The sequence below is a fragment of the Glycine max genome, chromosome 10 (genome assembly GCF_000004515.6).
Source record: "Glycine max cultivar Williams 82 chromosome 10, Glycine_max_v4.0, whole genome shotgun sequence".
Taxonomy (NCBI): Eukaryota; Viridiplantae; Streptophyta; class Magnoliopsida; order Fabales; family Fabaceae; genus Glycine; species Glycine max.
Window position 1 is genome coordinate 48,242,895 of NC_038246.2, and position 14,740 is coordinate 48,257,634.

The following is a 14,740-nucleotide window of genomic DNA, read 5'->3' on the forward strand; positions in this document are numbered from 1 at the left end:
GATATAAAAGTTTCAAATTATTTATTTTTATTATAAATATATGTTTTAAAAATATTTGCTTTTAATTTTATTTTTTTTGTTTAAACTTTTTTAAAAGATACCTATGAATATACTTACTTGCAAGTATGTGCACACTTATGCACACGCATATATACATACATATACATATATATATTTAAAATAAAAAGACATTGTACATATATTAAAAATTATAATAATATAAGAATTTGTAAACCTAAGATAAAAAGGTGAAATGCGAATAGTAGTTTGGTAAAAGAGAAATCTTTTCGTGCACCGGAATCACTATTCCTAATAATTATAATTATAGGAATAAATAAATTTATTGTGTTGATCGTTAATGTTGTCACATATAAGTTTTCTTGAAATATAAAAATAAAATATTTACTACAATATTTAATTATTTAAGTATCTTATTATATAATTTAATAATATTAACATGATATTTTTATCATAATTAAACTTACTTTTTAAGTAAAAAAACTTAGATTTCCACCTCTACATGAAAAAAATTGTAAGAAACTTGGCCAAATTAATTAATGATTTAAATAAATGGAAAATAATAAATTTTAAAAATATTTGGTGTAAAATATTTCACCAAATATTATTGTAAAGTAATTAAATAAACATGAAAATAAATTAATATTTATTATTGTTTGAATTTCGTAATTGATAGGAAAAAAAAACCAACACAATATATATAAAATTAAAGTAAACATTTAATTAATTTGTATGATTATGTAAAATAAACTATACATAAAGGGGAGTAAAATTTCAAATCATGTATAATATTTTATGATGTAAAAATGGATATAAATTATGAGAATAATGTAAAATAAAATAAAATTATTAACGAGTTGTAGAGTAAATATTAATTACAGTAAGGCAAAATTGTATTTTTGGTTCCTAACTTTAGTTCCAATTTCGCATTTGACCTTTTGTAATTTAATTCATGAATTGGGTCATTTATTTTGTAAAAAAGTGTCATGATAGTCCCCTGACGTTACAAATGGAAGTTGATCATTAGAGAGACACGACCACGTGTCAACGTCTGATAGGCACCTGATAGGCACGTAAAAAGGTTCACAATTTTTACCTTGTGTGTTTTTTACCCCAACCCGCTTCCCCACTTTTCTTCGTAAATTTGTGGTGGATTTAGTGGAAAAAAGACCTCTTACCCTTATGCTTCTTATATCATCAATCTTATCCTATGCATTGTACAACCTCTAGGTAGAAAAGTTGGATATCCCATTCCAATTCAACCATGTGCTTAGCAAGTTGAAAATCTTGATTTCGACAAACTTCGCATTAAAATTGGAGAGGCACTGGCAATAAGTTCTCCCTTTTTGGCCTTGGATGAAGATGCCCATGGAGAAAATCGTCTCTTTTGTCAAAAAACTCAAATGCAATTCACCTGCAGAAAGGCCTCCTCGTGAACCATAACACATTGGGAGATTTGCTAAATCCTTGTGTTTTGTACTCCAGATTCTAGTCAGAATTGGAGGATGCCAAGGACAAGATCATGAAGCTCTAAGAAGAGTAACACCTCTGGACTCGTTCAGATCTGGAGAGAGTGTAAATGACATACCGTATTGAGCCCGGCGAAGAGCGTGTTGAGATTAGGCGACGACTCGAGGAGCGCGTGGAAGGAGCTCGTGGCGATGAAGCCCAGGTCGAAGGGTGGCGACGACGACGGCACCATGAGGAACGTGTTCTCCACGACCATGAAGAAGAGAAGCCCCAATGCAAACAAGCATGACATCCAATGGTGCGTCGCCACGTGGACTGTGTATGCCACGGTCCATTTCATGAACGACGCGCCACATGAATGCTTGGAAGAGGACGGCTTCGCCATGGTTCCATTTGCTACGTTAACGCCGTTAGCGCCGTCGGCGGGAGCTGCGGGGCCGAGGGCGCACCAGCGACGGGGGTGGAGAAGGTGGGGCCGAAGGATCGGGTTTTGGTGAGGGGGTGGAAGATCAAGGGCCGGGGAGAGGTTGTGGGTGGTGGCAGCGAGGAGGACGAGGCGGTTAGCGACGGAGATGGACTAGACGGAGAGGCTGTGGGAGAGGAAGGAGGGGTGGAAGAGAGGGAGGGGGAGCCACATGGCAAAGATGGGGTCAAAAGTGTGGAACTGGATGATAGAGAAGGAGTGGGAGTGGGAGAGAATGGCATGGCTATGGCGAAGATCGGGTTGTGGTGGTGGTGGTGGAAGAAGAAGAAGAATTTTTGTGAATGTAAAATTTTTTAACCAAATGGGTAAAAAAATCCATGCAATTTCCAAGTGTCTATCAGACATTGACACGTGGCAGTCAACGTCACTGTCTAACGGTCAACGTCTAATTTTGACGTCAGAGAACTAACATTGTAATTTTTTACAAAATCAAGGACTCAATTCGTGAATTAATATACCAGTGAATCAAATGTGAAATTAGAACTAAAATTGAAGACCAAAAATGTAATTTAGCCTCAAAATAATTATTATAAAATATAATCCTCCAATACGTGTTATATCCCACATGATAGAGACATTTCATTACTTGATACTTATTGTCCTAATAATGATAATTAAATATAAGATAAAAAAGAAGAAAATTTAAAAATATTTTCTTTATTTTTATAAGTTTTTAAATTATTGTATAGTTTATATTATTATTTATTTAAATAATAAAGGTATTTTTCTTCATTATTTATTTTAGTATAAAAAAATTTCTTATATGCATTTTAAGATTAAATCAAAAGTAAAATTTATATTTTTATATATAAAAATTGAAAATAGTTGCAATTAAATTAGTAATTTATAATTATTAAATTTAATTATTTGAAACTTTGTAAATGCTTTTCTAAAATATTATTTTTTTAATAAATTCCTCTAGAAACTAAAAGTAATTAAGAATAAATAATTCGATTGAATTTAATATTTTCTAATTTTTAAAATTATGTTTAAATATTTTATTTATATTTAAAATATTACAGGTTAAATTAGTAATTTTAAATTTACTTACTTTAATTATTTATAAAATTGAGAACAGTTAGAATTCAAATTAATAATTCTAATTATCTAAAAATGATTATAAAATTCTCTCTTAAAATTTTAAAAATATTATAATTACATTTTTAAAACTAAGAATATTTATAGGTAAATTATTAATTTCAAATTAATTACTTTAATTATTTCAAATTTGTTATAATCTTTTAAAAGATGCTATAAATGTTTGATTAAAATTAAAAATATTTAAAATTGAATAATTTAATTCATATTTACTAACTTTCATTGTTTAGAAATTGTTAAAATATTTTTCTTAAAAATTATTTTATCGGACAATAAATGTAATGTTTGATCAAATTTAACATATTTTAACATAAATTTAATATTTTACTTACTTTTAATTATTTAAGTATGTATTATTAAATTTTCATTTCTTTCCTTTATTTTTTTTTTTAATTTTGTTTTCAATAATTTTTTGTATATTTGTCTTCATGAAAGTGATTACAATGGAATAACTTATGAGTGATTATGATAAAAAAAAATCATTTGAGGTTTGTAATGTAGTTTATTTGTTCATAGAAACTTCTTTAACTTTAAAAGAATAATATTGTCAAAATTAACTTTATAGTTGTATTCAAAAAGTATTCAAATTCAATTATCTTATATTATTATTTCTTATTAATAAATAAGTTATATATTGTAGGCATTTGAATAATCATACTAATATTTTCAATTTAAGATTTTTATTAAACTAAAAATTTGGATGGTACCAAAACTCTCTCATTGATTCTAAATAATATATATATATATATATATATATATATATATATATATATATATATATATATTATTGTAGTTTAATTTTGAAAACAACTGCATCATGTGCAGATTTTAATCTCACCATTCATACAAGTTTGTATTTCTTTTATATATTAAAATGATCAAATACCAAATACAAAAAATAAAAGAATAATTCATATTTTATGCAGTTTAATTTGAAAAAAATACAAAATAACGTGCAATACATTTTCCATGTGAAACTTATTCCTCTAATTTTTAATGGAACATAAACAAAAAAAATCCTTCCATCAAAATCAAAACATTAATTGGAGTTATTTTTAAATAATTATTTAAAAAGAAATAATTCATAACAGGTGTCACGACTTTTGAATTAAAAATTATGACACATGTTATAATTTATATTTTATGACTTTAAAGTCATAAAAAAATTAATTAAATTCTTAAATAATTTCAAGACTTTAATTAATAAAAATATGAAATTATAAAATAGGTATCACGATTTCTAACTAAAAGTCATAATAATTGTCATGACTTATCTCCTTTTAAATAATTATTTAAAAACGATCCTAAATTGGAAAAATCGGAAGAAAAAAATACCCTTAAACAGTATAAAAAAAACCTTCAAACTTTGCCTTGTCTCCATTGAGATATTTTTTGAACAGTCTCATTCTTCTTTTTGAGAACGTGACTTGCTTGTTGCTACCATTGTCAAGCTTCTTGATCTCAATCTTTTTGCGGCCTGTGTTTTTCTTCTTATGCTGATTCGGTGATTCTGCTTAAACATATCCATGGCCAAAGGAAAAAAAAATGAGGATTAAGTGCTCTAGGGTATTGTATAAATTGGTGGTAGCAAAGGAATATGTTTAGTTCAAATGATTCATTGATTTTTTTTATATTTATAATGGAATATCCACGGTTGATTTATCTTTCCTGGTAATGAAATCCTACATTACGCCCTGTCTTAGATTATAAATTCAATAAATCAATCAATCGATTTGAGGTCAAATAGTTTTTTTTTTTAAAAAAAATCTGTAAACACAAGAGATATATTGAAAAAAGGTACCAGTGGTAGCAAAAATTTAAAATATAATTCAAAAAATCCCCAATGATTTAGTATATAATTCAAATTAGTAAAATAAAAAATTTCAAATGGCAGATTACATCATATTTTTGTTATGTTTGACTTGACAACACACGTTATCATCATACTAGAAAAAAATATGTAGTATTCTACCAACGAAATCCATATATCCAAGAACAACAGCATGATCAATGCTGAAATTTTATTTCCCTGGAGCTCAGAGTCCTTGATGAATTATATATAAACAAATTATTCTCAACGTGGATAAAAACCATTTTTTATTGAAAAAAGGGAAAACAATAGGAAATACACAACTCGTGAGGTACCGGTTTGTGATTCACCCCTCTGAATCCAAAAGCAAGCCAAAAGAAACTGAAAAAGAACAAATCAAAATCAAAGATACCCAGTGCGAAAAGCGAGATAATGGGCATTTGGAATTGACGGAGCAATACCAATCCCAGGACCAGGTTTGTTCTCAAAGGTGTCATAACATGCAAGTGGACCAAGTCCATTATTAGGTCCAAGAAGTGAAGAAGAAGGAATATTACTGGAATGCTCAATCATGAATTTGCTAGCATGTTTTTCTATGTTCAGTTTCAGCTCCTCAATAGAGGCCTTTAACTGCAATAACTCATTCAATCCAAGCTCATCAATGGGACTCTCCCACCAAAATTGCCTTTGCCTAGCTTTCCTCGCATGGTCTAGGTCATCCCCTCGCTTCTTTTCAATCTCCAAGTGGTTGAAAACCTGAGAGAGTTGCATGTTGAGATCACGAACATTGGCATTTCGGTGTGCCTCAACAAGGTGGTGCGCACTAGACTCTTGTGGAGGGTTCCGTGTGGTGTAACGATCAATGAGGGATTCAACTTCTGGATGGCCAAATGAGAACGCCTTATCTGCGGGAGAGAAAACCACAACTGCGATCTCTACACCACAAAGGGTGCAAAGTTCGCTGGCTTTCTTGAACAGTCCTGAACGACGCTTAGAGAATGTAACTTGCAAATGACTTTTTTTGGGTATTTTTTCAATTGGAATCTTTTGGCGACCTAAGCTAGACTTCTTATTCTTCGACATGGTAGAAAATAAGAGAAATCAACAAAGAGACGAAGAAAAAAACAATGGCCAAATTCTTCTTATGGCATTGGACTCTTGGAGTGGAAACTAACCATGGGTATATATATTGCTGAGTCTTTGATTTTTAGCTAACCCAATTAATCTTCCTTTTTATGTGTGTTTTATTTCTTTTTATTATTAGTCCTAAATGAGGAAGTTATATAATCTTGGGTCATAATATGTGATTATGGCATGGGACGGAATTGGTAGGTATTATTCAAAGGTTTTTAATTAGCTTTTGCAATATTACGTCATGATATTGAGTTCTTGATATTTTTCTTTCAAATAATAATATCGAGTTTTTGATATTAAAGGCATTCATTTGTGATTTTTTAATTGAAATTTATATTTAAAATATCATATTCTGTACTTGTGTACTATTCGAAAGTTTAGTGCAATTAATTTGAAATAAGATGAGCAAAAGGATAAAATTATATTGTTTTTACACACAAAAAAGGATAAAAGTTTTAAAGTGACGGTTTCTTTTTCTTATAATAAGTAAAAGACTTAAATACATTTTTATCTTTTAATTTTGATTATTTTGGTCCAAAAAATTCAACTAATAAATTGGATCATTCAAATATTATAAATGTACAATTTTAATATATACATCCGTTAAAAAAAACTTAATTTTTTATGATGTAATTAACGCTAATGAATAGCATGTTAAATAATAATGTAACACTATGGTGTGATATTATGTGATATGACATATTTTTGTTTTGGTTTAATTTACTTAAATAACCTCATTCCTTACCTCCTCATTAAATACTGAACAATATCTTCAGTTTTTCCTCTCGAGCCTCTCTTAGATATGTGCGTATATATATACTCTCTGTCACTTGTACAGCTAGCATTAATATCTCAAAAGTGGATAACAATGGTGATATGTGATTACGCAGCTAAAGGGTTATCATAAAATTTCGTGTTTTTTTTAATTGTGTTGTTTACTTGTATGCAGCACTAGCTAAAGCCTAGCAATTGTTGCTTGGTTAATTTAAAATTGTTTTCTTACCAGACATTTGGTAACGTTTAATAGTGCAAACTCATTTCATAAATCATTAGCTTTTCAGGGGGTTGGATTTTAGGAAAGCTGATTCTGAATACTGGGTAACCATAATCTTGTTTTACTATCTTTATAACTCATGAAAAGGCACCCAAAAAAATATTATTTTATTTTCTTGCGTTTGCTATTTTTATTGTGAACCATTTCTGTTAATAACTGTGATTTACTCCTGAATAAAAGTGAGATCTAAGAGGAGGGGTTATTTCAGTAAATTTAATATAAAAAATAAAAAAGAAGATACATTTACTAAGGGAAAAGGTATTTAAATAAATTTAATATTTTTTTTGGCTATTTCAGCTAAATATAACTAATAAATTCTTTGAGCATGTGAAAAGAGAAAAAAGGTATTTAAATAAAGTTATATATTAACAAAGATGAAGGAAAGGGTACGTTTAACAATTGAGGGGTACCTCTCAAAAAACAGTTGAAGGATACGTTCAGTAATTGCCTTGTGAGAAAATTAATTCAACACATTTTGGAAACTAAATTCTTTTTTTTTTCAAAAGATTGGAAACTAAATTCTAAAACGTGTTAAAGTTTTCACTTTCGAATTTTAGTTTCTGAATGTATTCAATATATTATCAAATAAAATTTTAGAACTTCTATATATCATCAACTAAAAATGCGTTCCAAAAATTAGTTTTCAGAAAACGGTATTTTTTAAGAGAGATAAACCCAAAAAAATACACGAATGGGGTGTATATTAAGATTTGTTGACTCAAAAAAATATATAAAAACTCAAAAAAAAAATATTAAGATTATAATGGGAATTTCATGATGTTTAGTCTTTTTTTTATCATTATTATATATGAGAAGGGAGTTGCTATTCACCCCAACTCCTTTACTATTGATCCGTGCTAAGGGACGGGTACTTTTTTTTTTTTTCAAAAATGTCATTTTTATGAAAACATGAATATGTTTTATAGTTGTTTAACAGAATTGTTCATATTGTGTTATAGAGTGCAAAAAATAAACACCCAAAACATGATTTTATTGTATAATTGTACAACAAAATCACATTTACATTATTGTTTATTGAAGGAGTGCAGAAAAATAAACGATAAAAATATGATTTTGTTATTTTCTAAAGAAATTTTAAAAAATAAACAATGAAGATATAATTATTTTATATATTATACAACAAAATCATATTTTTGTTATTTTATAATAGAAGTGCAATGATGGTGTGGTAATTCAGATCTAGGGTGAAGATGGTGTGATGGTGATGGATTGGGTGGGGTGAGAAAAAGGGTTGAAGCCTTGGGGGCCAAGAAAGGGAAGGTGAAGGAGAAGAAGGAGGAGGGATAACTAAGAGGGATAAGAGAGTTTTTTCTTAGACATATAAAGGCCAATAATAATTCTCCTATAACAATCAAATTCAAGTGTTATTTACAAATCATGGGCAATGACCCATGACTTTGGTATGTGGGAACCATTCAAACAATTCTATTTGCGCTACAGTTTTTTTTCTAATTGCACTCATTTTACGTTTTTGTATTTTTTGACAAAAATATCTTTTCCGTAAATGAATTTTTGGAATGCTATTGTCAAAGAACATAATATTACAAAACCAACTATACAAAGCAATCTTTTAAACAATTTTAATATTATATATGTTGAATATAACTTAATAACTAATTTAATTTTTCTATGAGAACACATGTATCTTCTATTCTTATGATGAAGTTATGAGAATAATTATATATTTGACACGAACATGATAACTATGCATAATAAAAATTTTCTTCTAAGGTTATGTTTAACAAAACATTTAAGTTGGAAAATTCATTTGGTTGTTCAATAAATAAATTTATTTTTTTATTTATTTAGAGTATTTTTGAAACACTACTTAAAATAATGTGTTTTAAAATATTAACATTTTAATGTAAATAATTATAAATTTATATTTATTATTTTTTATTTTGAATTTATATGCTTAATGTATGTATTATATCACTATTGTTACTTCGAAAAAAAAAATCATGATAAATTTCAATAGATTTAAATTTTTTTAAGATAACATTTGTTCGATTAAAAATATAATATTTTTACTCAATTTTAATGTAATTATATTTAATAAGATACTAAATATTTTAAAAATGATAAGTTTATTTATTTACATATTTTGTTAAATGATGCTAATTACAAGTCCTAAGAAATATCATTTAATCAAACCAGTGTGTCACCGGATATAAAATCTAGTATCTAGCATATTTATATTCATATAAAAAATTTAATATACTGATTTATATTTATTATTATTTCTTAACAATAAAATATATATATTAATATTTTAACTTAATGATATATTAATTTATAGTAAGAAATAAATTTATCGATGATATTTTTATACTAATTTTATAATTTAATTAATTAATAATTAATAGTATACTAATTAATGCACAAAATTTGATACATTAATTAGTAAATAAATTAATAAATTTATACAATGGTATAGTAGTTTCTTTTATGTGGGCTGATATAGTAGGGTTTTTTTTGTTGTTGAAAAAAATTAGTATACTGGATAAGGAATACAGATTAGTATAATAATTAATAAATATAAATATAATTTAATAAAATTATTAATATATATGCTAATTAATAAATACAAATTTATATTTTAAAAAATTCATATATTAATTTTTTTATCTTATTATTAATAATAAATAAATGTTTTTGTTTGGTTGATTTTATAATAATATATACTACATATTATTCATTTAGTAATAAATATAGAGTTTAACGGCGAAACACATATTTTCTAATCACATTAATGTTGAACGGTGAAGCTATTGGTGTTAATTGAGTTAACTGAATTGGTCGATGTTTAATGCACTAATTAATATTCAAATTTTGATAGTGTTGGAGCCAAAAAATAAAAATAAAACGAAGTGTTTAGTCAACATGAATGCAAGTCGGTGAGTCATGTCAATCCGTCAAAGTCTACCCTGCAAACTATATCTGATAGATGCATTATATTTGAGTTAAACTTGTCCCAAATAAAATTGACTCCGTTAATGGAGGTTTCGTTGAATGTAAAAACATACTTAACAAATTTAAATATTTACTTTTTCCCACCACTCACATTTTTGGGAATTGATTATATATGTTCAAAAAAATGTATTTCTTTTGAATTTATTTTAGAAAGTTATAATTACTTTTTCTAAAGATGCTATTATATAAAAGCACACATAATTTAGAAAGTTATAATTACTTTTTCTAAAAATGTTACTATAAAAGCACACATAATTAAGTCATGATAAAATGTCACTCATCAAAATGTTATTCTAAATATAACTTTGAAATATATTTTTTTACTGAGAAAATTATTATTTCAAAAGTCAATAATCTTATATATTCAACTAATTAAAAATTGTTCTAATTATATATAACTTTGATAAATATTATTTCAAAATTTAATAATTTTATTATATATTTCAACGGGTGACAGTTTTTAAAATGAATTATAATTAAATTTTACCAAATATACAATATAAATTAACAATTTCCTTTGTAAATTATTTAACCAGTATAGATTCATTTCATCATTATTTTTCACTTTATAATTTCGAATTTCGTCGACCATCATACTGCCAATTGTGTTTCAGTCGAAGAAATTAAGAGACTCTCATATATAGGTTTATACCAAGAATTGATTTCTCAACGGGTATATACCTTTTATTGTAAAATTTATACTCAAAATAGTCTCCAAGAAACATTTCAATTACATTTAATGATATACAAAAATCTATAAAAATTAAATTCTACTTTTTTTTTGAAAAAGAGTACTAATAATATATATTGTATAACTAAGTATTATATGTTTTATAATATGATAAAAAAAGAAAAATAGAGAGAATTGAGATATATTGATGATAAAGACTATGTTCAATTATAATTTTCAAGTATTTCACAACGCATTTAATATGATTTTTTAAGTCTCAACACAAAGCTATCAAATGTAGCTTCTGCGTATCAACATACTTTCTCGCACACACTAAGCATATTTCTATAACTTCAAAATGTAATACTTTTGAAGAGAGATAAGAATGACTTTGCACTTTGTAAAACACAATAGAAAGAATAATATAATTATACTTAAAAAACTTATTTTCTCTTTAATCTGATTCTATTACATCATTTTTTTCAGTCTATCTTTTCAGTAATTCACCTACACACCTTCAAATTCAACTTGGGACAGTGTCCAGAAAATTTTCATAAAAAAAACACACTTCCAAATTTATTGGGGTGAACGTGTTTATCAAAGTTCCAATAAAAAAATTAAAACTATATTAAAATCAATTTGAACAATCATATTAAATAATTTAAAATTAACACTATAAAAATTAATTTGACCAAAATCAAAACAATTAAACCAAACACCAAAAGCAAATAAATAAGATGCCCTTTATTAATTTAAACAACAACTCAAATGAAAGCACATCACTCCAGACCGAACAACATAACAAAGAAAACGATACGAAAGGGAAAACATTCCAGCTAGCATTACATGACAGTGATGATGATGGTTCATAAGACAAGAATGTCCGCACCTTGATCACTGCTAACCATGCATGTCACATAGATGAAACTTAGCTAAGCCTGAATAATACAGAAATTAAAACAACAACAAAAACAACATGAACCTTTAATTAAAAACAAAAGGGCATCAAGATCCAGCTGGGGAGGATCAAAAGAAATCACCACCAGCACCAGCACTAGAAGGTCCTGGTACTCCAAATGCTCCTCCTCCTCCCATTCCCATGTCATTATTAAACCCATTGGGGTTCATAATCATGCTCCCATGATCAGGAAGCGTGTAATTCTGAAACATCATGGGTGGTGGTGGCAGCATCATATGTGTAACAGGAGGGAGCACCTGGACCACTGGCAGTGATGTTGGTTGAAGCACAACGTTGGGAATGGCTGAGGAAGAAGCCCCAGGAAAAAACTGATGGCCCGGATTTCCATTTGCAACAGACTGGGACAAAGCCATATCAGCAAGACCGGCCACTTGTTGCTTCAGCTCCTCAAACGCTTTCTTCAACTTCTCAAGGTTTTCCATAATGATCATCCCTTCCACGGGCCGGGCCCACCAGAGCTGGGCTTCGGCCTCCTTCTGCTTTCTATTCAGCTTCTCGGCGTGCTTCCTCTCCGCCTCGAGCTGATCGTTGATATGAGTCAGCTGGCCGTGGAGCTCAATGACTTTGGCCATGTAGTGCATGTTGCCAGCCTCCGGCGGTGGGCCTCGCTTGAGATAACGCTCTATGACGCCATCCACGCTGGGGTGGCCGAAGGAGAACACTTTCTCCCCCGGCGAGAACACCACCAAAGCCACGTTGGCGCCGCAGAGAGTGCAAAGCTCGCTGGCTTTCTTGAAAAGCCCGCTGCGGCGCTTGGAGAAGGTGACTTGGAGGTTGATGTCGTTGCTCATTTTCTTAATCTCAATCCTTTGGCGGCCACGGCTTTTCTTAGCTTCGGATGATGACATGGTCGGAAAGGAATGAGAAAAAATGAGAACGCTATGGACTTTGTTGTGTGTATGCAGAGTGTGAAGTGCTCAATTATAGGGCTTTTAGTGTGAATGCCATCCGAAAGGATACAACACGTGGTTTCTGGACTGCGAGATTGAGAAAATCGTCTTTGAATGGCGTTTATGGCTAAAATTTAATGTAAAAACAAAGGCAGCTCCAATAACATGGAATGTTTTTATCTTAATCTTTTTCAGCATTCTTTCCATACAAGATGGACCTCAATATTTCCCACCACTAATTAATAATCCTGTTCTGTCGATGCACAAAATTTGCAAAATCATTTTTGAACACCAAAAATCTATTTGACATCTCTAACAGAGAGATCAAAAAAAGAAAAAATATATATAGATACAATAAGTGGTGTATAATGTTATCAAAACAAAAAGATAGAGAAAAAATAATGTGTTAATGGAGTTAAAATTGTCCAACTTATCTCAAATAAAATTTTTGTTAAACAACTCTATAGTAGATGATTGGTATAATTAAGAAAATTCTACCCATCATCTTTAATTAATTACATAAAGAATATATAATATCATTCATCTATTATTAAGTTGTTTAACCCTATTTTTACTTAGAGTAAGTTAGATAATTTTGTGTTAATGGGGGTATAAATGTACTTAATTAAAGTTGTAAAAAGTAATTGCTCTAAACATTTATACAATTAGAACATAAAAATATAAAATATTTCTTCTTGCATAAATTGAAATTAATTTATGTATAAAATAATTTATAAAATACCTATCATTTTACTCCTCTTAATTTTATAAGTATTTATTGGTAATTAAATCGCTCTAAACAAAAGCTTTATCAAAATAAATAAAAGAAGAATAGAGTTAAAGAGGAATTCACAATATAGTAAATCAATAAGGATAAGATTAATTAATATTGAATCATTAAAAATAATATAACTTTTAAAGAAATTTCTGTGGATATAAAAAGAAAATAATAGTTATTCCAAAAGAAAAAAAAATTCTTAAAAATATAACAATTTTTTTATTTAAAAAATATGTCTGCTTTGTGTTATTTTTGTATTTTTAAACTAAAAACAGCTTAAGTAGGTGAGTTTCTTTTTAACCTAGTCATTTCTTTAGAATTTTTATGAGGCATCACATTGCTAGATGTAAAATAAAATTAGATAGTGTGATCCATAATGATTTTACCCATCATCTCGAACAAGATTGTCTTTAAGAGAGAAGACATGTGATTTATACCCAAAAAAAATTAAATATTGATGCACCCAAAGATTATAATAAAAATGTTTATATTATTAAAGTTGTCTCAAAGTTTAAGAATGAATAATCAATATTATGAAGTAAATACGCTAAAGTAATCATTAATCAATAGTGTAACTTATTAATGAATATATGTGTGATAATTAATTAATATATTAAATATTGAATATGAAATAAAAATAAATAAGCCCATTATTGTTTATTTGTCAGCTCATATAAAATGCCATATAAATATTCGTTAATTTTATGAATTAGTATTATCTTTTGAACATACATTATTCGAATAATTTTTAATCTATTCCTAATTGTTAACGTATAATCTTAAATAAATAATTAATATCTTATATTTTGAATTTGAATCTAACTTAATCATATAAAATTAATTTGTAAGATAAAAAAATTTATAATTTATATATTGTAATTTGATAACATCTCATAGGCCCAATAACAATTACTATGATAGACTCTCATATCATTTTAAAATTTAAGATTATGTCTAACTTAATTATATAAATTTAACTTATAAAATGATAATTATTCTCTTACTTATATACTTTAATTTTATCACATATCATTAGTTAATGTGAGATTTCTTATACAAATTTTCATGCTAAGGACTACACATCTCAAATGTAAAGGACGGAATTAGACATTTATTGGTGGTCCAATAATGACCCAATAATTAGTGGTCTAATCTATAGGTTCAACAAAAATCTTAGAATAGACTTTGTTATAATATTATATTTTAGGTTTATATCTAATTCAATTCTACAAAATTAATTGTCCCTCACCTAGACAATATAATTTGGGTCATATTGATGTGAAATCTCAAGCATAATTAGTTAATGTTTTCTTCATGGTGTTATTTTTAATTTATAGTTGGACATTTTTTTTCTAGACAAT

The 14,740-nt window shown here is 27.8% G+C and overlaps 3 protein-coding genes across 3 annotated transcripts; all 3 read right to left on the bottom strand.

Annotated features, from left to right (window-relative positions):
- Nucleotides 1-1,884: 1,884 nt before the first annotated feature.
- On the bottom strand, nucleotides 1,885-2,193 carry LOC102669746 (merozoite surface protein CMZ-8-like). Its single transcript, XM_006590158.1, has one exon. The coding sequence runs from the start codon at nucleotides 2,191-2,193 to the stop codon at nucleotides 1,885-1,887; it is 309 nt and encodes a 102-aa protein (XP_006590221.1).
- A 2,872-nt stretch (nucleotides 2,194-5,065) lies between these two features.
- Nucleotides 5,066-6,104, bottom strand: LOC100793705 (agamous-like MADS-box protein AGL62). The gene has a single exon (XM_003535625.3). It carries the CDS (start codon nucleotides 5,961-5,963, stop codon nucleotides 5,283-5,285), a length of 681 nt encoding a protein of 226 aa, XP_003535673.2. The 5' UTR covers nucleotides 5,964-6,104; the 3' UTR covers nucleotides 5,066-5,282.
- Nucleotides 6,105-11,556: 5,452 nt separating this feature from the next.
- On the bottom strand, nucleotides 11,557-13,072 carry LOC100794229 (agamous-like MADS-box protein AGL62). Its single transcript, XM_003535626.4, has one exon. The coding sequence runs from the start codon at nucleotides 12,557-12,559 to the stop codon at nucleotides 11,759-11,761; it is 801 nt and encodes a 266-aa protein (XP_003535674.1). The 5' UTR covers nucleotides 12,560-13,072; the 3' UTR covers nucleotides 11,557-11,758.
- Between the last annotated feature and the right edge of the window lie 1,668 nt (nucleotides 13,073-14,740).

Coding starts and splice junctions, on each gene's coding strand:
- LOC100793705 (XM_003535625.3), bottom strand. CDS start 5,963: ATGTCGAAGAATAAGAAGTCTAGCTTAGGTCGCCAAAAGATTCCAATT.
- LOC100794229 (XM_003535626.4), bottom strand. CDS start 12,559: ATGTCATCATCCGAAGCTAAGAAAAGCCGTGGCCGCCAAAGGATTGAG.
- LOC102669746 (XM_006590158.1), bottom strand. CDS start 2,193: ATGCCATTCTCTCCCACTCCCACTCCTTCTCTATCATCCAGTTCCACA.